Raw genomic sequence first — 24,760 nt, forward strand, 5'->3', positions numbered from 1 at the left:
CCGGCTGCGGCAGAACGTTCGCTCGGAGATGGCGGAGCCGCCGCGACGCGGCCCGAGGCCCCGAGAGCAGGGAAGCCGGGCAGCCCCGGGACGTGGCGGAGCCCGGGGACCGCGGGGACGCCGCCCAGTCCGCCGGGTGAGCCGCCCTTGAGGAGAGCCCCGCTGAGTGTGGCCCCCGCCCACGGGCCCCGCAGCTCTCCCCTCACAGACTTCCCTCAGTGTGGCCACCGAAACCGCCCGCAGGGGCGGCCCCGCGGCCCCTCGGGGCGGCCCGCGCTCCCCTCCCCCTGTCCCTTCCGCAGGCCGCCCTGGTCGTGGCCTCATTCCTCTCGGCTGGCCCCCTTTGCCCCGGGTGCCTCCCCGCCTCGGGGCTCTTCCAGCCCGACGCCCGCCCCGATGTCACCGCAGACTCTCCTCCGCGCGCCCCTAGCCCCTTCTTTCCCCTTGAATGCTTCACGCCCTACTCTGCAGACCCACCTGTGAACCCGCGTCCCCCCTAGCTGGGCCTTCCGTTCGTGACCCCATGTGCCAGCGCCCCACGCTGCTGTCGCTGCTAGGTCCCCCTCCTCCCGCGGCATCTGCACTGCTGGTCTCCCAGCGCGGGGCCCACACCCCCGGCTTCTTCAGCCCGCACCTCAGTTGCTCTCCTGCCGCTGTTGCGCACACGTTCAGCAACCCCTCCCCGGCCGTGGTCCAGCTTCGGTATTTATCCCACCCCGCGCCCTCCCCCAGGACTTTCTCATCACCCCTTCTCTGAATATTGCTGCTTCTTCTAGGTCCGAAGCTAAAATGCAGTGGTTAAGAGCAGGGCTGGAGCTTGACAGGCCTGACTTTGAATCCCAATTCCTCCATTGACTGAGCTGTGTGATCCTGGGCAAGTTACTAAGCTTCTCTGGACCTCAAATTACTCATATGTAAAACGGGGATATTACTTACCTCTTAGGACTGATGTGAGCATTAAATATAGAGAAAGCTCTTAGAAGAATGTCTGGCAAAGATAAGCCCCCAGTAAATGTTAACTATTATCCCTAACATTATGAGTGATCACCCCTCCAGTATCTACTTCCCCCATTCTACAATGATTTCTGCTCACTACTGTGTTTACCCCAAAAAGTTTCCTCTAGGTCTTAGGATTCACCCCTTCCCATCACCATTTTGATCCTTTCCCAGCTGTCTTCATGCCAGTTAGTTTTACTCAGGCGAAAGCTGAACTGTTCTTAAACTGTCTTTCTTAATTCTGAAGGACCCTTATCTCTGCTTAATCACCCCAAAATGTGTATGTGTGTGTGTGGGGGGGTGAGTGGTAGAGATTGCCAGCCACTGGCCTTACTAGAAATGATTAAGATGGGGAGAGTGACAGTAAAGCTTCTAGTTGGTCTACTTAAAGGAAAAAGTCTCTGAAACGTAGATCTCTTTAAAACTATTTTCCGACGGTACCGACGGTACTTTCTCCTTTCTCTGTTATTGATTGGATACTACTTAAGCTCCTGTTGCTCTCTGCCACCCAGCCCTACTCAAGCTTGCTCTGTTTCTGTAGTAGGACTCAATCCCTCATGTCTGTCTAGGCTGGCTCAGGACCCTTCTGAGCCGTTTAGGGATGAGGATGTAGTACCATCCAGGCTAAGTTAGGAAGGAGAAGTAGAGTGGATAGGGAGACAGACTCTGGTCTCACCTCTCTAGCTTTTCTTAGGTGCCAGTGATGTGGCCTGCTCTGGGGCTACATTTTTATCACCCCTCCTGACATTGGCACAGGTGAGGTAAAGAGCAGGGGTGAGTAATTTTTCACAAGGAGTGGGGAAGAGAATCCTCAGGTTCTGGGCTTGGAAGGTAATAGAACCATTAGTTAGCACCATTTGTCTTTCCTCTTAATTCCCCTACCATAGTGTCCACCTGACTGCAAGTTCGTTAGTGCTGTTAGCCTGAGATGTTGGGTTTGATAGATGAGGGAGATTAACAGACACACGAGTTTCCTCTTATCTGATATTTCGTTGGAACATGGGACTTCTGGGGCTTTCCTTCCCTTCTTCACAGGAAGACCAGAACCCCTACTGGCTGACCAGTTGCTCAGTCACAGGCTGGGAACTCCTTTCAGAGCAGGTTCATTTTCAGCGTCCTGGGCTATTTGGCCTCATACTGATGGGAGATTTGTTCTCTTCCAGACCTTGGATATACTGCTTCAGTTCTGAACTTAGTTCAGGGAGGAGAATTTAGTCAGCATTCTAAGAAAGGGAACAGGCTGTGAAGCTAAGGTATGAGACTCAGATTGTGTTGTTCTTCTACAGGAGCTCGTTCTTGGAGAACAAACCATCCTGTGAGCCGGAGGTAAGAGAGATGGGGTGCATGGGGGCATGGATTAATGACAGTTTCAAGGAGAGAAGTAATGCACCAGTTTCTCTTACAGGTTGTGAGGAACTCTGTCTGACATCTGATGTGACGAGCTCAGCCAGGACCAAAGGTGGAGCCTAACTAGATTTGCATCCCGAAGGCATGGGCCAGTGGGCCATGGTGACTTGAGACCGATGAACTCTGTCCAGTTGCCCCCTGTTGCCCTTTCTACCTCCTCTACCCTATACTAAGGGGACTTGTTTCCACCTTTGCAGGGAACTGACCCTGCGGGAATCCCTTTCCCCTCTTTTCATATCCTTCTACCCTCCCGGAGAGCCTCAGCCTATAGAACTCCTACCTCCCATCCCCTGAGGTGGTCCCCATCCCTGCCTCACCTCCCCGCCATGCTCAAGCTGTGGAAGGTGGTACGCCCAGCTCGGCAGCTGGAACTGCACCGCCTCATACTGCTGCTGATTGCTTTCAGTCTGGGCTCCATGGGCTTCTTGGCTTACTACGTATCCACCAGCCCCAAGGCCAAGGAACCATTGCCCCTCCCCTTGGGAGACTGCAGCAGTGGCGCGGCAGGTGGTCCTGGCCCGGTACGGCCTCCAGTCCCTCCCCGGCCCCCCAGGCCTCCAGAGACAGCGCGAACTGAACCCGTGGTCCTTGTGTTTGTGGAGAGTGCATACTCGCAGCTGGGGCAGGAGATCGTGGCCATCTTGGAGTCTAGCCGTTTTCGTTATAGCACTGAGCTGGCACCTGGCCGAGGGGACATGCCCACACTGACTGATCATACCCGTGGCCGGTATGTCTTGGTTATTTATGAGAACCTGCTCAAGTATGTCAACCTGGATGCCTGGAGTCGGGAACTGCTAGACCGGTACTGTGTGGAGTATGGTGTGGGCATCATTGGCTTTTTCCGAGCCCATGAGCATAGCCTACTGAGTGCCCAGCTCAAGGGCTTTCCCCTTTTTCTCCATTCAAACTTGGGGCTTCGGGACTACCAAGTGAATCCTACAGCTCCACTCCTGCATCTCACACGTCCCAGCCGCCTGGAGCCTGGGCCACTACCCGGTGATGACTGGACCATCTTCCAATCCAACCACAGCACTTATGAACCAGTGCTTCTCGCCAGCCTTCGGCTGGCTGAGCCCCCTGTGCCAGGACCAGTGTCTCGCCGGGCCCGGCTTCCCACTGTGGTGCAGGACCTGGGGCTTCACGACGGCATCCAGCGGGTACTCTTCGGTCACGGCCTCTCCTTCTGGCTCCACAAACTAGTTTTCGTCGATGCCGTTGCATACCTCACTGGCAAGCGCCTCTGCTTGGACCTTGACCGTTACATCTTGGTAGACATCGATGACATCTTTGTGGGCAAGGAAGGTACCCGCATGAAGGTGGCTGATGTTGAGGTCAGTCTTTCTTTTTCCTGACTTCGATTTCTTTCCTTAGAAGCTGTTTCAGGCTCTGTCCTTTCAGACTCCCTCCCTTGATTGTAAGCTTGTCATTGGTAATGTTCCCTGCCCTTTTACAGGCAAGAAGAATGTGACTTCTCAGTTTTCTCCTTAGATTGCTCTCTCCTGATTTCTCATGTTCCTGCTACTCTTCCTAGGCCCTGTTGACCACCCAGAACAAACTCAGGACCTTAGTCCCCAACTTCACCTTCAACTTGGGCTTCTCGGGCAAGTTCTATCATACTGGTGAGCTCGTTCGCTTGTTCCTTCAGCATATCAGTCTTAGTTTGATCTGTCCCTTCACTGCCCATCCTCCTGGGCAGACAGGCTGGAGAAAGGGGGCAAGGTTTGGGGTCAGAATGCTGTGAGGAGCTAGCAGTGGCTGGGAATTTCGGTTTAGCATGGGTGGCTGGAGGGCAGGTTGGCAATGGGGAAAATAGTCCTAGGTGGGCAGAGGTCAGCTGTCTTGTCCCAAGGATGGAAAATGGTCCATGTTGGTACAGAACGAAGGAGGACCAGGGTCTAACTGGCTGTGGTCAGTGGTCAGTGTGTGGTCATAGGGACAGAGGAGGAGGATGCTGGGGACGACATGCTGCTGAAGCACCGCCAAGAATTCTGGTGGTTCCCCCACATGTGGAGCCACATGCAGCCACATCTGTTCCACAATCGCTCCGTGCTGGCTGACCAGATGAGGCTCAACAAACAGTTTGCTCTGGTGAGACCCCCTTGGATCTCTTCCCCATACTTTTCCCCAAAGATAATGTTTCCTTTTCGACCTTTCCCTAGCGGAGTACCTTTTCCTTGTCCTTTCCTATTTTCTTTCTGTGGAGGCATCCCCCCTTTACCCTCTACTCCCCAAACCTCACCAGATCCTGGTGAGAGTCTATGCCCCATTCCCAGGAGCATGGGATTCCCACGGATCTGGGGTATGCTGTGGCCCCCCACCACTCCGGCGTGTACCCCATCCACACACAGCTCTATGAAGCCTGGAAATCTGTGTGGGGCATCCAGGTGACCAGCACTGAGGAGTACCCCCATCTCCGCCCTGCCCGCTACCGCCGTGGCTTCATTCACAATGGCATTATGGTGAGGGACTAACTCCGAGTACAAACCTGAATCAAACTCCCACAATCGGCCAGCCTCCAACCTGCATTATCCAAGCTCGTCCATAATAATAGGGGGTAGAGGGGTGAAAATGCATAATGCATAGAGCAAGAGCTTTATTGCTGTAACTTCAAGCTGTTCTCTGTAAACCCAAGGAATCCTAAAATGCCTCAAGTCTTCTGTCTAGTCTTCTGTAGAGGCCTCATCTAGTTCTCATTCTACCTTCCAATCTCATCTCTCCCTGTTTTTTCTCTTTTTTTTTCCTTCAGGTGCTGCCGCGGCAGACGTGTGGTCTCTTCACTCACACAATCTTCTATAATGAGTATCCAGGAGGCTCTCGTGAACTCGACCGGAGCATCCGAGGTGGAGAACTCTTTCTGACAGTGCTGCTTAATCCGGTAAGGTGCTGAGAGGAAGGGCTAGAAGATGGGACAGCCAGTGTGTTTGCAGGCTGAGACTTGCTCACCAAGCCAGCTTTTGAAGTGGGGTAGGCTCTCCAAATCTGACATGCAGGCACCCCCTTTCAGATCAGCATCTTTATGACTCATCTGTCTAATTATGGAAACGATCGGCTGGGCCTGTATACCTTTGAGAGCCTAGTGCGCTTTCTCCAGTGCTGGACGAGGCTGCGCCTACAGACCCTTCCTCCTGTCCCTCTCGCACGAAAGTACTTTGACCTCTTCCCTCAAGAGCGAAGCCCCCTTTGGCAGGTAGAAGTGGAGCGCAGGCTAACCTAGAGACGTGATGGGGGTGGCTGCTGAGGAAAAGATTATCTGATTATTGGCCTCACCTTCAGAATCCCTGTGACGACAAGAGGCACAAAGACATCTGGTCCAAGGAGAAAACCTGTGATCGACTGCCCAAGTTCCTCATCGTGGGACCTCAGAAGACGGGTGAGTCGTCCTCAGCCAGTTTCTGTCGCCTTGCCTTAAACCCAGAGAGTTCTCTGGCCGAGGAGTCCCCTTCTCACACCACCCCTCATCAGTCCAGTCCCTTGAGTGACGCTTTCGTTTTTGGCTGTGCTGCGTCTTCGTTGCTGTGCGGGCTTTCTCTAGTTGCAGCAAGTGAGCAGGGGACTGCTGTCTAGTGTGATGCGTGGTCTTCTCATTGTGGCTTGTTGTGGAGCACAGTCTCTAGAACGCGTGGCAAGCAGGTTTAGTTGCTCCACAACATACTGGATCTTCTCCAGCCAAGAATCAAACCGGTGTCCCCTGCACTGTGAGGCAGATTCTTAACCACTGGACCACTAGGGAAGTCCCCTTGAGAGATTCTTAGCCTGGTTGTATATCAGAATTATGTCTTTTTTTGTCGCCGTTGTTTTTTAAAGGTCCACAAGTGATTCCGATGCACAGTCAAGGCTGAGAACCATTTTGACCCTTCCCTGGACCTCTCTTTGGCTTTTCTTTTCTCGCTCTAGTTTGGCCAAAGGGTGTTTTACTACCCAGAGTGATTGTTTTCTGACCTCTTTCAAGCTGATGTTGTTGAGCTGGGTTCTCTCCCACCATGGTCTGGACTTTCTCTCCCGTTTAGGGACCACAGCTATTCACTTCTTCCTGAGCCTGCACCCAGCTGTGACTAGCAGTTTTCCTAGCCCCAGCACCTTTGAGGAGATTCAGTTCTTCAATGGCCCTAATTACCACAAGGGCATTGACTGGTGAGACCTGGGATGCTTCTCAGAACATTCCTTTCCTCTTAAACCCCCCCGATTCCTGCTTCCACCAGCACAGGCATCTGGCCCCTTCTCTCTGCAAATTGTCTTCCTCTCCTGTCTACTACTTCCTAGGTACATGGATTTCTTCCCTGTCCCTTCCAATGCCAGCACTGATTTCCTATTTGAGAAAAGTGCCACGTACTTTGACTCAGAGGTTGTACCACGGCGGGGAGCTGCCCTCCTGCCACGAGCCAAGATCATCACTGTGCTCACCAACCCTGCTGACAGGGCATACTCCTGGTACCAGGTGAGTCTAAAACTCAGGACACACTAGAACATAAGAGGTGGTGACTGCTGGAGAGACTGGAAGGAATGAGGGTAGGGAAAGCAGGCTAGTGCCTTGGGGAGGGGTCTGTTCACCAGACCAAGAGGAAAGGCAGAATAATTGTCAGGTCACCGATTCCTTCCCTTCCTGTTCCTTGTCCTTCAGCATCAGCGAGCACATGGAGACCCAGTTGCTTTGAACTATACCTTCTACCAGGTGATTTCAGCCTCCTCCCAGGCCCCTCCAGCACTTCGTTCCCTACAAAACCGTTGTCTTGTCCCCGGCTACTATTCCACTCATCTACAACGCTGGCTGACTTACTACCCCTCTGGACAGGTACAGTTCCCCAGTAGCCCTCATGGGGGTCCCCTCCCTTTTCCGGTCAGCCCAGTGGCTTTTAAGGAATATAGAGGGAACATCCCTGTCCCTTTAGTTGCTGATTGTGGATGGGCAAGAGCTGCGTACCAACCCAGCTGCCTCAATGGAGAGCATCCAGAAGTTCCTGGGTATCACACCCTTTCTGAACTACACACGGACCCTCAGGTGGGAGAGCATGACCCAGGGGAGGATGACTCTGGGGGAAATGGGGACGCAGGTTGACCATGTCTGTTTGGAAGAGAAATGAATTTACCCTGTCTTGCAAGGAGAGGCATGTGCCCTGTGGGCTGGGAGAGGTTGTAGTGTTCATTTATGGGGCCTGGATTTCTTTTGTTACTTCATGGCCTTTTCCTGTTGAGCAGGTTTGATGAAGATAAGGGATTCTGGTGCCAGGGACTTGAAGGTGGCAAGACTCGTTGTCTAGGCAAGAGCAAAGGCCGGAAGTACCCAGATATGGACGCTGAGGTAAGGAAAACCAGGGACAGGGTTTCCCTCTCCATGTCTAAGATCTGATCCTGTCCACTCCTTACCATTCTGACTTCATTTTTCCTCCTGTTAGTCCCGCCTTTTCCTTATGGATTTTTTCCGGAACCACAATTTGGAGCTGTCAAAGCTGCTGAGCCGGCTTGGACAGCCAGTGCCCTCATGGCTTCGAGAAGAACTACAACATTCCAGTTCGGGCTGATGTATCAGCCTCTTGTACCAGCAAAAGCCCCCTGCTTCCCTAAGGGGCAAGCTCCAGAGCAGGGCGGTCCCTCCCCCTTCTACCTCAGTGGCCTTCAGGCCTGGGATGGCTGAGAAGGGTAGGGCATCCCTTTGCCATAGTTTTGGGGTATAACAAAGGGGATTCCCTTGATACCCTGCAAGGTGGTACTAGGCACCTCTGGCCCATGGTCTTGGAAGGTGGAGGGAATGAGAGGGTCCAGGCAGAGGGTAGAGGAACGTATTAATCCAGTGCTTTCCCTCTTCATCCCCAGCAGTGTATCTATCTATACTGGCTATGGGAGGGACCCCTTACCGTGGGATCAATGGGATCTACCTGTGGCCCGGCCTCCCTAATGTCATTCACATTGAATGGGGATGAGGTCGGACGATGGCTCATAGAGCTGAGTATGAGCCCTAGCTGTGGGCTAGAAATGACTTTAATAAACGTCCTTATTTTTCTGTTTTGTCTGCCTCGCTGGAGTGGGAGAAACCTAGAACAAAGGAAGTATCCAGCTTTTCCTCTGCCCTAGTTCAGGGTTCATCCACACATGGAGGGAAAGAAGGGAAAGGCCCAGGCAGACGAGAGTAAAAAAAGTTTATATATTTATAAATGCCAAATAAATACCAGAGGCCACCCAATGCCCGCTCCCAGACAGGGCTGTCTCTCCCAACCCTAGGTTTCTAGGGTCTGAGGCATCTTGGCCCCAAGCTACAGCCCAAGAGCAGCTGCCAGTCTGGGCTACTGGGGAACTGAGTGGGGATGATCTGTCCAGCCAAGACTCATTCCCCCTTGGTGAGGGGCCCCCATAGCCAGAGGCCTGTGTCCCTGTATAGGGCCCTATGGGGGTCAGACTCAGGGGGAGAAGGTGGTCATCTCGAGTGAGACCCGCTGCCACAGCTCCTTGGTCTGCTTGCTGCGCTTGAGGTTCTGCAGGATGTCGTTGAACTGCATCATACCCATGGGGGTCAGGCAGAAGGCGCTGCGAGCGCTGCGGATGGCATTCACAAAGTCGTCGTAGTCGGCGGGGGTCAGGTGAATCAGGCGGTGGTGGATGTACTGGACGGAGTGAGGAGAAGCCACTGAGCACAGGATCAGGCCCCTCCCCCTGCCTGCCCAGGTGCTTCACCCTGCTCCATACTGCCCAGGTGGTCACCTGCATGTATGCCTGCTGGCAGCGCTGCACCAGTTGGTGGAAGGCCGGGGCACGCAGGTGGTTGTGGGCGTGAGCAGGGCTCAGCCGCTGCAGCGTCTCCATGACGATCTCCTGCAGCACAAACGGGCTCAGCACCCCCTTGGCTGCCCCCACACAGAACTGGTGCACGTAGTTCACTCCTGGGGGGCAGGGGGAGGGGCATGAGACGGGGGTGGCCACCTCTGCCCTAGGGACCCAGCTTTGCTCTCTCAGCTCTGGCCTGGCAGAGAGCCTCCCTCCACCCCAGGAGCTGAGGTCGCCCCCCGCCCCCCGCGCACGCACACATACCCGACCAAGGCCTCAACTCTGAGCAAGAGCTAGGAAGGAGGTCTGGGATAGGAAGGTTGGGGAAGCAGGTGAGGGCGGACAATGGTCCTGGGGAGGGGAGGTGTTACCCAGCTTTGCCGCCAGCCCCAGCAACCATTTGACATCATCAGTGTAGGGAGGGGAGCGAGAAAAGTTGTTGGGGTGATCGTTGTGTGCCCGGCGACCCAGCATCTCCAGTGCCAGCATTCCTGGGAGAAAAGGGTGGGACCGTGGTGAGGATCCATCCCCTACCCCTTAGCCTATCACCTAGCCCCCCAGTAAACAAACGAAGAGACAGGGTGGGGAAGGGCCACTAAAGAGCCTCTGGCACTGCTGGTGGGGGTGCCGAAAGGGACCTCCTCTCACCGACGCGGTAGGCAGCGTGCAGGTGGTGTAGGCTGTGTGGGTTGACAGGCTGGCTGTGGGTCTCCTCCTCGGGTGGTGGAAAACCCCCGCTCACCAGAGGGCTGGGCTGCGTGGTCAGGGCAGGCAGTGAGGCACCCTGGATGGCTGGAAACGTGGAAGCTGGATGGACACTGCTCACTGAGGGTAGGATGGAAGCCGTGTGAGGAACTCAGAGCCCGAAGAGGGACAGAGAGGATTCCCTCCCCACCTCCCCTGCCCAGCGTGCCACCCCTCCATTCACCTGTTCCCTGTCCCCACAACTCACAGGCCACACTGGTGGGCAGTGGGAGGCCTGGCTCTGTGTGGTAGGGATGTACTGTGATGGGTGCCATGGAAGGGACGGGGAAAGACACAGCAGTGGCAGCAAGTGAGGGGGGAGTCACCGAGTAAGGGTACTGAGCCCCTAGGAATGCAGGATGCACACCCTAGAGGTGGGGAGAAGAAACGGGAGAGAAGCAAATTGTGTTAGGATGGAGCTCTCTCCCGTTCATCCAGATCTGGGCATCCCTGCGTTCCTTAGTGTAGTCGGGCTGGTCCCCTGACTCCCGCCCCCTCACCAGGACTCTGGGACAGCCCCATCATCCTCCCAGAGTGCCCTTCTCCAACCCCTGTGAACCCCCAGGGAGCTCCCCCACATGCCCAGCCTCCCAGCAGAACACTGGTCTCACCTGCGGGTATGCAGAGCTGGCCACAGGGAAGACGGCAGGCCGGGGCATGTGAGGCATGGGGTGGGCGGGGTGAGCTGGGTGGGTGAGGTATTGAGGGCTGCAGGGCAGGTGGGGCTGCAGAGCAGTGTAGGGGTGCAGGCCAGGGGAATGACCGTGCCCCAGGCCTGGACCTGGGTATAAACTGGACCCCACCGAGATGACTGGCACCACTGTGGCTGCTGTCACTGCCGCCGCCGCCACCGTAACCGGCTCAGTCCCTGGGCCCCCCCTGCCCTCAGGCAGCCCCCGCCCAGCCTCCCCAGCTGCCCTGATCCCACTGGCACTACAGCTTGTAGCCCCTTCACGGGCTGTGGATGAGCCACCTGCTGTTTGCTCATATAGCCAGAACCACTGGTGAGCAACCTCAAACAACACTTCGGGGTATACGCCCCCACCCTTAGCCGCCTCTTCCACTGCCATGCAGGCCTTCTCCAACATCAGGTTATCCTGAAAGGGAGGGGCAAAGAGGGTTAAGGATGAAGAGGTTTACTCAGGGACAGTTCTAGATGACAAATGCTGACGCTTCTTCAGAGTTGGCTGGTTCTGGGGAGGCAGCCAAGGTCAGAGCCAATGTTCAGAGTCTGTCAGCGCGGTGAATGCTTCACACAGACAATGAACAAATCTCTGTTGACCAGCAGAAGTTAAGACCCAAGTTGCAGTCCCAGTTCTAACCTAATTCAGCTACTCCCAGCCGAGTTCCATCATCTCCCTCAGGCCTTCCCCAAGGACTCCACCCTCAGTGAGAATCTCTCTGGTATAGGAATAGTCCTATCCTTAGAGTTGTAAAGGATGTAATGGATATTAAAGCACGTTACTATGTCAGTTGTCACCATGAGAGGACCAATCGGATAGTTCATGAATGCCAGGCTTGTGGAATCAAGACCTGGGCCATCAGTTTTTCCCATGCCCAACCTTCCTGCCCAGATGTCCCAAAGCAGGTCCCCAGTGGCCTCTAGAAATACCTGCTCCTTGCACTGCACCAGGGCCCGCTGGATCTCATTGGGGTTCAACGCATGGGCATGAGGCAGGCAGCTTAGGGCGAGTTCCGCCGCTGCCCTCACCATGTTGGAGTCTCGTGCCCGTGATGCCCTGTCAGCCAGGGACGCAACCTCAGGGGGCGTCAGGTGCCCATCCCAGCATTCTACCAGTATAGTGAGGGCTGCACTCCCAATCTCCATTGCCTGGCCTTCAGGAAAAGGAGAGAAGAACAGGATGTGGTTAACACAGGCAGTGGGAATGGGAATGGTGTCTCTCCTATCAGGTCAGGAACTACGAGGATAAGGCTTTTACCACCGTGCATTAATTCCCTTCCCATACCCAGATCACAAGATACTAGATTTACCTGTAATCCAGGAAACGTGGGAAGAGTAAGTACGTGAAAGCCAGTTGGGAGAAACAAAGTTGTGCAGGCCAAGGGCATAAAGCCCAATCTCAAAGGCGCAAAGGTGCAGGTTGCGGTGAGGACCCTGGTGGCCCCCTGAGGAAGATGGGTGTGTGAAAATGGAAGTGCTGCTGTTGCCCCCTGCCTTGATCAGCACTGTCTTCGCCAGCTCGAAGTAGAAGTGTGCAGCTGCCTCTGATGGCTGATTGGGTACATGGGGGGCATGACTCTCAGGACGGCGGCCCTTGTACCTGAAGGGGCAATGGGGTAGGGACCGGGATTGGGGTTTCTCTGAAATGGGTGTCCAGGGAGGCTGGAAAAAACCAGGGTTAAGTGAGGACACTGAGGGGGATTGGTTGCATGACCCTAGGGATGTGGCTCTCGGGGTGGACCAGGGCAGAAGAGAAGGGTATTTATTTCTTCCCACTGACCTGCCAACTTCAACAGTCTTCGCCCGGGCCCCTCCACTGGCACTGGCCCGGCGACTTCCACTGGAGGACGAGGAGCCAAGGGAGTCTGAGGAAGAGCTGCTGATGCTGTCACTGTCTTGGCCTCGACCCCAGGAGGTAGGGGCCCAGCCCCCTCTCAGCGGCCTCCTGCTTAAGGTTGGGGAGCTATCCGACGTTGTTTCAGGGGCACTGCTGTCAATGCTGGCCATGCCTAACCCACAAGACAAGTCAGTCTCAGAAATCTGCTCCAGAAGTCAGACTCCAACCTTTAGGAACCTCCTCCCCTCCACGTCATCCCATGGGTTGTCATACCTGTGTGCTTCTTCTTAGGCCGCCCTGGTGAGCCCCAGCCCCGTCCGTTGTAGCCTCCACGGCTGCCAAGTGCCAGGCGGCTGGGAACCTTCCCCTCTGGCCTTGGGGTCAGAGCTGCTTCAGGTGGAAGGCCCTCACAGGGGGAATGTGGGGAACTCTCTACATCAGGAAAATAGGACACCAGGATGAGCCTGGGAAAGGGGAACCCAACATGGCTCCAGACCATTCATCCCCCCTGCCCAGTGCCCCCACCTCACCAGGCACATTCTTCTCTGTGAAGCCCTCAGTGGGGCCTGGCCCAGCCCCTGCCACACTCCCTGGCTGAGCAGGCCCTGCAGAGCCTGAGGTCAGAGGCTGCAGGGCCCCTGGGGCAGATGGGCCCCCATGCTTTGAAGGAGACCTCTGGCTGGCTGTGGCCGGGCGGCTGGATGAATAGAATGAACTCAGTGTCTGTGGTTTATGCGTCTGGCTCTCTCGGTCCAAGAGTTTGTCTAAGATCTGAAAGAGAAGCGGTGACAGGAGGACCTTTATCTCCTGTCTTCTATTACTTTTCTTTCTCCTTGTAGAGCTTAAAACTTCCTCCTCAGCAAGGCTTTTCTCCACAGGAGAACCTTCTAGAAGAGAGGGGCTGGCTTACATGTCTTGGTATGCCCTGTAACACTGACCACAGGACTGAGTATGTTCATATTCAATATTGAAATGAATGAACGATTTTATGCCCTCTTCTCTTCTTCCACCTCGAGCCCAAGCATTCCTATAAGAACCAATGGTCTCTCGTGTTCCTGATGAGGTGTTCCAAGATTCCCCCGTTATCTCCTTAAAGAACAGCCCTTTTCTCATCATACTGGAACTCTCTGAGAAAGGTGGTAAAATCTGCTCTTTGCCTGTGAACCCCAGTGCCGCAGCCCCTCACCTTCTTGAGTCTGGCCTGGTCGTCTTTGTAAGTGATCATCAGGGCCAGGGCAAGGTCGCCCTTCTCCCGGCGTGTGCCTTCACACAGCAGCGGGTGCTCTGCCTCACTCACTGTTGTCTTCATGCCTGTGACGAAAGAGGCGCCCAGGGGGTTGTGAGTGGCCAGAACTCCCAGGACAGGGCTCCCAGCCACCAGTGTGTGAAATAAGGGGTTCTGGTTCAACCTGTATTCCCTGTGGAAGGTGCCCACTGCCTACACTCTGGTCTGCTTTCTGAGGCTTTCATAGTTTGGCCCCTCTACTGTCCTGACACATCCATCACTTCAGGGAAGCTGGGCTCCTCACTCTCATGGAGACTTGATTGCCCCTGGGTCTTTACTCAGTGTTTTGTCCACCTACCTGGAACTTAATGGATCTTTTAACTCACATCCCATACTCCATCCCCTTCCTAGAGCTTTACCCTGGAGTTTGATTTTGCTGTCCTTGTAACACCCAATGTTCATAGCACACGTCTTTGCCCTAAATTCTTGACAGTCTTGTAGGCCCTACATCTTATGCTAGCTTTCCCCTTTCCACAGAGGGCCCATGTCTCGACGCCCTTCACGGCCTGGGCCAGGCTTAGCTCACACGTGGGCTCAAGACACTGACAGACTCACCCAAGGCAGCAACTGCTGCTTCAAATCCCAGCTCCTCGTCCCCGGGCATCTCGTTGTTCCAGTTGCGACTTGGGGGTCGGGAACCCGTGGGAGAAACCACTGGATAAAAGTTGGGATAAGTTACACAGGCAGAAGTAACATGGGACAGAATAAAAGGGAACAAACCCAAGATGTTCGTCTTTCTAGATTCTTCCAAGAAGCTGCCCGATGTGTCTTAAAGGGAGCTCAAAGCCTTGGGGCTCTTGGTTTCTCCTTACAGAAAGCTACCCTGCTCCAGTTCCCCACTTTCTGTCGAGTCAGGCATCATACCTGGAGCACAGAGAACATCAAAGATGAAACTGGCCAACATGAGAGGCAAAACTGGCCGATAATCACAGAGCGTCCCCTCACGAAGCTCCTCTGCCCGGCAGCGCACGGTGCTCATCTCACTTGGACCCAGAGGGATCTTCTTGAGCAGAGTGGCCACCTCAGACTCCTGATAGGCCAGCTTCACCTGAGGGCACAGGGAGGAGCTCAGACCGCTCACACCTGATGGATATCAAGGTGCAAGGCTCTAAGGAGATGGCAGTACAAGGTCCAGACAGAACCTCTGACCTCCAAGGCCTTGGTAGAAGCTGGGGGCCGTTGGAGCTCCAAGGCGAACATGCCCACTCGGAAGGCCAGGTTGTGGTGCTCTGGACGCTCACTTAGCACTGTCAACAGGAAAGCTGCCTTGGTCAGTGTGTTCGTAGCCACCCAGGTCTGACGGCTTGTAGATACCTTATTCTTCTTGCCCTAACGAGGGAAGCACAAGGAGGCAGGCGGATGAGTCTGACTCACCTTGGTGGAGGGAGGAGGAGACTCTTGCCTGGGGGTGTGGGAGAGGGTTGGGGGTGACGCGGAGGGAAGGGTGAGGGGTCTCTCTCACCTTGGCAGGGGGCGGCTCTACCTTGAGGTCAGGCGGGTTGGCTAGCAGGTCCTGGGCAAGTTCCACGGTGAGGCGGGAGGCCTCGCTGCTGTAGCCGTGCGCATGCAAGGCCTCAGCACAGGCAAACAGTATCTGGAAAAAGGACACAGGCACCAGATGCGTTGAAGCCCTGATGCTCCCGAGGGGCAGGACACCATACTCACTCAGGCAGCACATCTCCCGTGAGCACCGACTATCCACTGGACCCTGTGCCAGTCCCACCAGAAACTCACAGCCAGTTAGAGACACAGACACACGAACACACAGAGGTGTGCAGCCAGCTACTATTTGGGAAGGTCCAGAGGGGAGCAGATGGGGAGGATACCTCAGTGGGCCCTGGGGCAGTCTCAGAGAAGACCTCCCAGAGGACATGATCTCTAAGATCTCTGAGGCATGAAGAAGGAACAGTGGCTAACCAGATGAGGGAAAGACCCTCCAGACAGGCAGACCAATCCATGCTCAAGTACAGATAGAAGAGAGCATGGCAAGCTATGGGAATGGCTCAACTGAGTACAGTACGATAGCAGCTAGATGAAGCTGGAGAGGCAGGCAAAGATCAGAACAAGTGAAGCCTTGCAGGCCATGCCGAGGCCCTTCATTTTCACCCTAAGGGCAACGGAAACCACTGAAGAGTTAAAGCACCAGTGACACAACCAAACAGTCCAGGAAAATCAGTAGACAGAAGAGAATGGACTGTAGGCAGTGAGGCCAATGAGGAGCCTGCCACAGGATTCTAACCATCGCACAACAGCCCTCTAACTCCCAAACAGAGGCTGATGGTCCCTCTCCCTGCTGTGGCCATGGGGCACCCTCAGAGTCCTGTCCAAGTCCCCTCACCTCCATGCGGCTCTCCTGCTCCAGCGGCTTCAGTCCAGCGAACAGGTCGTGCTCCTCCCCAGCCCCACCCTCAGCCTTCTCTTCCTCGCCCCCAGCCCCATCCTGGGCATTCAGATAGTATGCCTGGTAGTCGTCATCCTCCTCGCCAACCACAGGGGCTGCCTCTTTGGTTTTAGGGAGTCCATTGCCACTCTCGTCTGTGGAAGGGAGGTCGTCCCGGGTGCAGAGCTCCCTGGGCAACAGGCCAGGGGGGCCAGCAGAGGCTGTGGGAGGCTCAGGCCCTTCTGAGAAGTACACGCCACCATCTTCTTCGTAAGTATCTGGAGGTTCAGGAAGGAAGGTAGAAGGGCCTCGCGAGCCACCAGGGATGGGGCAGGGTGGCGGGCTCTCAGGGAATCCGCCGAAGGTGCTGGCCTCTGCACCCAGGGCCAGGCTGCTGTCGTCCAGGCTCATCTCAGCCAGATCCGGCTCCAGGGAGCTGTCCTCACTGCTCAGCCGTCGCTTGCTCCCGGTGCCCACTGAGCCCTTGCCCCCACAGCCAGCCCCACCCAGTGTTTTGGCTTTGCCCCCACCTGGACCCATTTTATGCAGTGCCTTATCTCCCCCCTCTGCCGAGAGGCGGCGGGGACCCCGCTGTGACGTGGGGACCCCCTCACCCAATCCCTTGCGTTTGGCCCCTGGCTCCTTGGGCCGCACAGCTGGCTCGGCAGGAAGAGGCCGGGGCCGCTCCCGGGATTCTTCCAGGCCCCCAGCACGCGAGGCGCCCGGCCGAGGGGGCAGGGCTCGGGCCCAGCACAGGGCCAGCTTGCGGTCCGTGGCGCTGTAGGTGACACCGGGCAGCGGGTAGGCCTCTTCCCAGTTGAAGTAGCAGGCCTCCACCGCCGGCCGGAAGCCAGGGAAGAGCCGCTCCAGGGTCTTCTTGTGCTGTCCCCGCTTCACGTTCTCAATCACCTTCAGCTGCCACTGGCGCAGCTGTGCACACAGTTCCCGGCGGCTGAGGGAACAGAGGGGGCGCGCTGCTGGGAGGTGGGGGCGGCTACACTCTGTACCAAGGAGGGAGGGGTGCAGAGGGGAGATGACGAACCCCAAAAGCAGGTTACAGGGAAGGACCCTGGGAAGCATTTCTTGAGCCAGCCCCATAGACGTCACTTGAACAATCAGGGATTTGGGAGAGTGGGCTACTTACGCAAGGGAAGGAAGAAAGCCTCTCAGAAAAAGGACTCATAAATCACTGGAAACCTAATGCTCAGCACCTCCCGTGTCCCCAGGACTAGAAGAGTGGTAAGTGTGTGTGCGTGAGGAGACGAAGGCTGGGTCATCCAGGGCTGGGGCGCCTCCAGACCGTAGTGAGCCTTGGGGGAGACTTACCGCTGGGGGCTGAGCGCGGGGTCCAGCACGGCCAGTCTCCACAAGGTGACCATCTCATCACACATGCTGGCGCAGGCATGGGCCGCCACCTCAGACTGCCCATTGCTCCGGCCTGTGTGCCCACTGGCGCTGCTGTGAGAGGCTGAGGTGCGCACACTGTACCACCAGCCTGTTATCTGGAAACAAAGAGGGCTCTGAGATGAACCTGCTAAGTTGGAGAAAGACAGAGTAGCCTGCTCCAGTGTTCCTGTCAGCAAGAAGGGGTGCGGCTGAGAAAGAGAGAGGATGAACCAGCATGGGGTTACCTGGCTCTGGGAGAATTACCTGCTCATAGGTGAGGCACTGGTCAGTGAGGATTTCCAACAAGGGGGCAGCATTACTGTCCCTTCGCTTGAACATCTCCCGCACGATGCTAAGCAAGTTCCAGACGCCCTCTGGCTCGCGGCCCCTCAGAGGGCGCAGTAGACATGCCCATTCAGCGGCGGCCGGAGGCTCCGTGGAAGACAGATACATGGAGTTCACGTCACTGTGAAAGTCGCAGAGTGGAAAATGATGACCCTAAGATGGGGCTGAATAAAGCAGGTGAAAGAGCAATACGACTTTGACTCCCACGTCAAAACACAAAGTACAGGGGGAAGTATGACCCTGACAAAAATTCTTAATCGCTCTCTGCCTCAGTTTCCCAGTTGCTGAAAGGAAGAAAAATAACGCATGCCCTACCTGAGGACAGACCACCCTGTGACTACTTAAAATTCTCATCACCCGCTGATTTCACTAGGCAGGGAACCGACACAGGCAATGGAGGTGGGGGAGGCGGGCACTGACAAAGGATCTGTCCACAGCCTGAAGGAGGTGCCCCTTCCACCACAGACATGGCACGAAGAGACCCAGTTCACCTGAACACCACAGGGGAGGGGCCGCAAAACTTGTGCAGCGTCTTCTTGATGTTGTCGGTGAGCGTCGATTCATCCAAATACCACGTACTCTGATCGGAGGCGGAGGGCCCTGCTGTGGGGTCTGGGGGTAACAAGCAGTCCATCACCTGGAGGCAGGGGCTTGGATCTGCCTTTTTAGTAAGTGGCGCTCTGCAACCCCAGCTTGCTTTCTTCCTGCTACCCTTCTTCCTCACCACACTCACCCGGGGCTCCACACACTGTATTGATGGCTGTTGACTGGGAGGAGAGGAGTTCATCCAGGAGACGCTGGGCTGTGGGGAGGATCTGACCGGAGAAAGGGACACAAAGGCAGAAGTGACCCGAGGAGGCCAGGGCCTCACAGGAAGGCTGATACGCAGCCCTAGAGCTGGTTGGAGAAGGGTGTGCCAACCTCCCTCACCTGTTGTGGGAGCTCACTGATGAGGTACTGAGCAAATTTCTGCAGCTGGTCCCTCTGCAGCCGAGACAGGGACTCTGACACGGGGGCCCGCAGGCAGACTGCAGAAGCCTGAAGGGAGCACCGAGAGAAGTGAAACAATCTGAGGAAAGACTTGCCGACACCGGAGCTGGGGACAGAGAGGCAGAGTCCGGGAGGCGAAGGGGTTCACACTGTGGCCAGGGACGCAGCAGAGAAGGAGGGGATGGAGCGGAGGACTGGGCCAGGATAGGTGGGGAGGGCCTCACGTTGTGGATGCGGAAGAGGCAGAGGGCCACGACGTGGGTGCACCATTTGGCCCCAGCACCACAGGTGCAGCTGCAGGAAGTGACTCGGCAGCGGTCAAACATCACAGCCACGTTGTAGGCTCCTTTGGGGGGGACCATCTGAGGCGGCACCACTGTAGCACTCAGGTGGAACCCTGGGAAGAAACATGGGTATGGCCGGGGACAGCCGCCAAGACGCAGGCCTCTGCGCTTGAACCTGTGGTTATTTAGACAACCCGCTCCAGCTTCTTGCAGTAGTTCCTGAACTCTTCACACAAGGAAAGGGAGGAGCCAGAAGAACCACAAGGCAGGACAGGACCCGTACCTATCTGCAGAGGGTCCTTCACAGCCCTCATGCGGAACAGCTGATCCCCTCGCTGGAACTCATCCGCACTGCCGTTGGCCAGGCAGGAATAGAGTCTGCGAGTGAAAAAGAGGACATGGCCATGTGTATCAAATACCCTTCTACAGATCCTGTCAGACACTGCCCTGCCCCGGGCACTCTCCCCAGTGTTACACCCTCTTCGGGAAAATTCCAGGTACTCCCTGCCCCTGCTGTCTTTTTACCACAGTCCCAAGCACAGCATCTCCTTTGCTCCTTGGGAAGCCTGGCACACAATGCGGAACTTCAGGGCCCCACCCCTCCACCGTCAGTCCTTTAGCCTCACCGAATATCTTCTTCATTCTCAGGGAAGCTCCAAAAAGCAATTCGGAGTTGTAGCTGCTCAGGCACCGGGGGGTAAACTTTCTCCACCACTTCAAATGGGATGTGAAATGCCACCTGCTTTGCTGACAGCTCCACCAGTGGGATCACCAGTCCATCTGTGGAAACAAAGGTCAAGGTGAGGAGAAAGAGGAAGGGAAATGAAAAGGGCCATGATCATTCAGCACCAATACCAGTGCCACATCTTGGGGTCTCCCACTTTCACCATGAAAGGAGGACATCTGGATGAAAAACCAAGGGACCCCCTCTGTCAGGATACATTAACCTTTAAGACTTTATCTGAGGAAAGGGAGCTAAACAAACCCCAGGCAACAGCCTGCTGGAAGATGCCTGGGATGTCCCAGAAACTCCTGGCCAAACAGGTGTGTTCCAGGGTCCCAGAAAGTAATGAGTCTCACTTGGCTTGGCATCTAGTTTTCCATATACCTAGCACTTTAGATTCATATTACACTGTTAATATATCTCACCAGCCATTCTCTTCTCTAATTGATTTTTTAAAAAAACTATCCTTTTTCTCTAGATGACTCCGTGCCTCCACCTAAGGAGGAAAGGCAGTCTAGAACCTAGAAGAGTTCAAGAGAGGAGCCTCCGGAAGCAAGAGAGTCTGCCCTTTCTTTGGCACACTTGAACTCTGGCTTTCCACAACAAACGCCCTGGGGTGGGGGATTGGGAAGGGGTTAGGTTATCCTAAGGTAACCTGACTGCTGCTCCTGGAATCACCTGGAGTTGAATGTAGTTACCATTCAAAGTGTGACACATTGTTTTAGTCAAAAAGATACAAAAACTGCATATTTTACCAAACTGATAGATTAAAACACATATTAGAAAATGATGGAGCTGAAAGGAACTTTTCTAAAAAATGTTAGTTTCCTCTGGTTCTTTCAGTCAGCGACCTAAGAAGAGTCGGGTCGGGTTAGGGTCGGGTTGGGGAGGGGTGGAAATGACGTGTTTTCCTAGATTTTAACCTGTTCAAGAAGATACCAACATGTTGGAAACTTTTTTTTTTTTTTTTTAACTGGAGTATAGTTGATTTCTGGTGGCTCAGAGGTTAAAGCGTCTGCCTGGAATGCAGGGGACCCAGGTTCGATCCCTGAGTCGGGAAGATCCCCTGGAGAAGGAAATGGCAATCCACTCCAGTACTCTTGCCTGGAGAATTCCATGGAGGGAGGAGCCCTGTTAGGCTACAGTCCATGGGGTCGCAAAGAGTCGGACACGACTGAGCAACTTCACAATATCACAGTATAGCTGATTTATAATATGTTAAAAATCTTCACCATCTTCAGTTATTTTCCTCAAAATGAGGGAGCTCTAAGCCCCAAGACTACCCACACATGCAAATATGTAAGAAGCAGAGCGGCCACTGAAGACCCACAGTGAGACTGCCACCGTGCACGTGGGTGTCTGTGTGTGTACAGGGCATATGGTATCTAAGTGAAGATAAATAGTATCACTTCTAAGTAGTGACACATGTAAGTTTCTCTCTTTCCCTAAGGAGTGCTGGAAATCTCTGCAGGGCAGTTTGAAAAACAGGACCTTAGAATGTCCAGAATAGAATCACAAATTAAACCCCTCAACTGGTGAAAAAAGTCCACTTGCAATGAAACCCAGGACAAAACTGCCTTGAGGAAGGCAAAGAAAGAATGTCCTGAGTCCTGAGCCTTCAGGACTTCTGCTATCAAGACTCTTCTCTTCCGTCCTCTTTAATAAAAACAAATCCTTCATAGCATTAATCAGTTAACTCACTGAAAGGCCCAAGGATGGAAGAAACTCAAACGAAAACAAGAATGTTTCATGAGACTCTGGAGACAAGTATCTACACTCCTCCCCAGGCTCCAGGTGATGGAAATCTAAGGTTTTAATACATTGGTCCCAGCCATGGTTTCTGAACACACGGCCAGGAACCAAGCCTCTGATCTAAACCTATGTGACATCTGCTCTCACCAGCCAGTTCACCTCCACTTTCCTCCGGATGGAATCCCTTCTTGGTGCAGCTGGGATGAGAGATTATCACCTTGAAGAAGCAGCTCCAAGTGCACTTTGCAATGGGGTGACACTTCAAGTGGCCACTTCTTCACAATCCGCCCCCTACTCATATTCATTTCTATTTTCTGCCCTGCCTCAGGCTGAACTGGATAAGTACTCTCAAGTCAAAGTGGGAATTCCCTTTTACTCTATCTCTAAGGCCAATGAACGACAAAAGATCTACTTTCTGTTGTTAATCCTATCCAACTCAGGATTCCCCAGTCATCACTCCAACACACACACACACACATACACGCAGGTGTGGAGAAGACAGCCCCAGGAAGACCGGAAAAGCGCGCGCGCGCGCACACACACACACACAGACAGACAGTTGTGGAGAAAGCAGCCCCAGGAAGACCGGAAAAGCGAGTCCTGAAGTCCGTTCTAAGCTTGGGACAGCTCCCGGTCCGGGACAGCTCCCGGCCAGGGACAGCCCTAGAGACAGGCCCGGGCACGGCCAGCCCACTCTCTCACCTCGCATTCTGGTACCGCCACTGCCACCTCCGCCACCGCCGCCAGTGGGGGAATTGGGCCCCGCTGACTGTTTGCGCCATCCCCGCCAGTTCTGGCAGAGGCTCTCAGCCTCGGAGATGAAGGAACAGAGCGAATCCTCCTCAAAGCGGTCCGAATCCTCGAAGGAGAAGCGCTCTCCGTCCTCCCACTCGGCGAACATCAGCTCCATGGGGCCCGCACCCCCCGGAGCCGGGTCCCCCCCCGCGGATCCGGGGCCTGGGCCGCCGGCCGGGGACTGTGGGGAGGCCCGGGGCCTGAGGGGCGAGCCGGGGCTGGGGGTGGCCGGGGCGCTCAGGGCGGCCGTGCCGGGCGAGGATCTCAGGCCTGGGAGAGATATGGGACGGGGCCTTGCCCAACTGCTCGGTGTGAACAGGGATCGCAGCCAGACTCGGAGACTCAGGGCCCGGACGAAGCGCTCGGCAGCCGGGGCCTCTTAGAGGCTGCGGCGCCGCCTCCCCCATCAGCTGATCTGAACTTCCGGCCGCGCCGGCCACCACCACTTCCGCCCTCGCGCGCCCAGGACCCCGACCCGGTGCGCGCGGACAGAAGAGAGCGGTTTAAATGCTACTTTTATTTTCTTTCTGGAGCTCACCCCCAGTACCGTTAAGAGAAAGCCAACCCCCAAACGTATACGAAATGACTATAGATCCCAGCAATAAGTCGGCGCCCGAAACACTCCCAAGGAATAAACAGCCACCACGCATGTCGGGAATTGTAGGCTGTCAAGAGACAAACACAGGAACCATTGGGTGGGGTTATTGTCCTAACTCTGGATAGGCCCAGGGCCGCACCACCTTCTGGGAATTGTAGTTCAGAAGCCTGCATTCCAGAAGACTTTTTATGGGGTCTAATTGGCGAAGCACCAGGAAAAGAAGGCATTTGATATCGGGAGGTGATAGAACTGTTGTCAGTGGGGCTTTTGAGTCTAGATGTTCCTAACCTTTTTTATGTGTGTGCCATAGCAACCTGGTGAAGACCTGGACACCCCCCCCCGCCCCCCGCAATAGTTTTTTTTAAGTATTTATTTATATATTTTTGGCCACATGTGGAATCTTAGTTTCCTGAACAGGGATTGAACCTGCGCCCCCTGCACTGGATGCAGAGTATTAATCACTGGACCACCTGGGAGGTCCCTCAGATTGTTTATAAATAGATTAAATCAAAGAATTATAAAGAAAATATGTTGACATACAATTATCAAAATATTAGTAAATGTGTAAGACAGTAATTCTTTGTACATTAAATAAAGTCTAGCTGCAAGTGTAACTACCATAATTTTGAAGTTCAGTTCAGTCGCTCAGTCGTGTCTCTTTGCCACCCCGTGGACGGCAGCACACCAGGCTTCCCTGTGATGAGTATAAATGTTGAGACATCTGTAACAAACTGTAATGTATAAAATATTGTGGTTTCATATAGGTATTGCTAATAATACTGTTGTTTCCCAGTGTTAACTGAAATACCCAATTTCAGTTGTGGTTAAAAATAACTTTTTCTCGTCTCATCCATATTCAGAGAACTTTTACTGGGAGTCTGTTGACCAAACGTTAAGAACTTCAAGGCTAGTCCACAGTATCTAAGCACTGAACTTCTTCCTATCAGCCTCAGCTGGCAGAATAGGCAGTTGTCCAGTACTCCATCAATGGGGTATGTGGTGGTATGGGGTATGCGGTTCAAGGAGGCATGGCCCCTTCTTTTATCTTATTATCCCACTGGGGCTTTAAACCCCCGCTGATCCCTTTGTACATTCAACGGGGATATATGTGCTGTAAAGTACATAGAAAAAGTTAACTCAGTTATGTCTGAAAGGGCAGGCTATAGAATATCAAGAGGTCACAAAAGTAAATGCCTTCAGCAACTAGGCAGATAATGACACTACTGAACAGGTAATACATAAAGATAATTGCCAATTAAGTCTTAGTCTCACCACTTGGGGGAGTCCCATGACCAGATCTCTGGAGAATGAAGATAATCAACTCTATTTGATTAATCTTTATTTCCATGTGGGGATAAGAAACTAGGGTTGTCAGATCTTTTGATTTTTTAAGGGAAGCTAAAAAGTGGACTTTTTGTGACAGTTTTTCTATTGTGGTCAGCTAATTTAAATTTTAACTGTGTGGGCCAAATAAAATTCATCTGCAGTAACTGTGGGTTATTAATTTGTGGACCTCTGATTATTCCAGCAGCACCTTACAGGGGCTATGCACAAAAATAGGTCATCTCTAAATATACTTACAGATGACGGCAAAAAATTGCACATACGGATAACAACCTAATGCATCCAAAGGCAAGGGCACTAAATGGTATAAAGGACCTCAATTGCAGGACAACACAAAGGTTTTTGTCCTCCTGGTGCAAATCATGGAGCAAAGTCCTTTCAGAATGTAGGGGAGGACACAAGGTGCAACTATGGTGGGAGTACCTAATCCATGACAAAAGGCCAAGTTCTCTTCAAAA

At 54.2% G+C, this 24,760-nt stretch overlaps 2 protein-coding genes across 9 annotated transcripts; one reads left to right on the forward strand and one right to left on the reverse strand.

Annotated features, from left to right (window-relative positions):
- Positions 1 to 20: 20 nt before the first annotated feature.
- Positions 21 to 8,263, forward strand: NDST2 (N-deacetylase and N-sulfotransferase 2). 5 transcript variants are annotated; one of them, XM_068982826.1, is made up of 15 exons: positions 21 to 136; positions 2,283 to 2,322; positions 2,402 to 3,734; positions 3,935 to 4,022; positions 4,337 to 4,491; positions 4,677 to 4,862; positions 5,150 to 5,278; positions 5,408 to 5,590; positions 5,677 to 5,773; positions 6,411 to 6,534; positions 6,664 to 6,838; positions 7,022 to 7,192; positions 7,290 to 7,399; positions 7,597 to 7,699; positions 7,794 to 8,263. In XM_068982826.1, the coding sequence occupies exons 3-15, from the start codon at positions 2,730 to 2,732 to the stop codon at positions 7,917 to 7,919; spliced, it is 2,652 nt and encodes an 883-aa protein (XP_068838927.1). In that variant the 5' UTR covers positions 21 to 136; positions 2,283 to 2,322; positions 2,402 to 2,729; the 3' UTR covers positions 7,920 to 8,263. The 5 variants fall into 5 exon arrangements, with proteins under 5 accessions (XP_068838927.1, XP_068838926.1, XP_068838928.1 ...); XM_068982825.1 differs by lacking the exon at positions 21 to 136 and having other exon boundaries at positions 2,202 to 2,322; XM_068982827.1 differs by lacking the exon at positions 21 to 136 and having other exon boundaries at positions 2,202 to 2,322; positions 7,073 to 7,192.
- A 272-nt stretch (positions 8,264 to 8,535) lies between these two features.
- Positions 8,536 to 22,475, reverse strand: ZSWIM8 (zinc finger SWIM-type containing 8). 4 transcript variants are annotated; one of them, XM_068982677.1, is made up of 26 exons: positions 22,268 to 22,475; positions 19,716 to 19,869; positions 19,373 to 19,467; positions 19,030 to 19,202; positions 18,746 to 18,853; positions 18,549 to 18,630; positions 18,307 to 18,427; positions 17,735 to 17,936; positions 17,411 to 17,586; positions 16,043 to 17,036; positions 15,167 to 15,298; positions 14,854 to 15,033; positions 14,569 to 14,752; positions 14,260 to 14,358; positions 13,606 to 13,730; positions 12,950 to 13,190; positions 12,693 to 12,851; positions 12,363 to 12,591; positions 11,893 to 12,182; positions 11,513 to 11,736; positions 10,512 to 10,997; positions 10,109 to 10,268; positions 9,805 to 9,981; positions 9,528 to 9,647; positions 9,094 to 9,204; positions 8,536 to 8,996 (listed from the first exon to the last, which is right to left on the reverse strand). In XM_068982677.1, the coding sequence occupies exons 1-26, from the start codon at positions 22,473 to 22,475 to the stop codon at positions 8,536 to 8,538; spliced, it is 5,691 nt and encodes a 1,896-aa protein (XP_068838778.1). The 4 variants fall into 4 exon arrangements, with proteins under 4 accessions (XP_068838778.1, XP_068838777.1, XP_068838780.1 ...); XM_068982676.1 differs by having other exon boundaries at positions 10,085 to 10,268; XM_068982679.1 differs by having other exon boundaries at positions 8,657 to 8,996; positions 9,094 to 9,272.
- Between the last annotated feature and the right edge of the window lie 2,285 nt (positions 22,476 to 24,760).

This window comes from Capricornis sumatraensis, chromosome 10, assembly GCF_032405125.1.
Source record: "Capricornis sumatraensis isolate serow.1 chromosome 10, serow.2, whole genome shotgun sequence".
Lineage (NCBI taxonomy): Eukaryota > Metazoa > Chordata > Mammalia > Artiodactyla > Bovidae > Capricornis > Capricornis sumatraensis.

Excerpts from the sequence above, each read along its gene's own strand:
- NDST2 (XM_068982826.1), top strand. The coding sequence starts at position 2,730 with ATGCTCAAGCTGTGGAAGGTGGTACGCCCAGCTCGGCAGCTGGAACTG. Across the intron at positions 5,591-5,676 it reads AGCGAAGCCCCCTTTGGCAG|AATCCCTGTGACGACAAGAG; the intron begins GTAGAAGTGGAG and ends CCTCACCTTCAG. Across the intron at positions 7,193-7,289 it reads CTTACTACCCCTCTGGACAG|TTGCTGATTGTGGATGGGCA; the intron begins GTACAGTTCCCC and ends CTGTCCCTTTAG.
- ZSWIM8 (XM_068982676.1), bottom strand. The coding sequence starts at position 22,475 with ATGGAGCTGATGTTCGCCGAGTGGGAGGACGGAGAGCGCTTCTCCTTC. Across the intron at positions 18,854-19,029 it reads GCCTCTTCCGCATCCACAAC|GCTTCTGCAGTCTGCCTGCG; the intron begins GTGAGGCCCTCC and ends TGCTCCCTTCAG. Across the intron at positions 12,852-12,949 it reads CACAGAGAAGAATGTGCCTG|AGAGTTCCCCACATTCCCCC; the intron begins GTGAGGTGGGGG and ends TTCCTGATGTAG.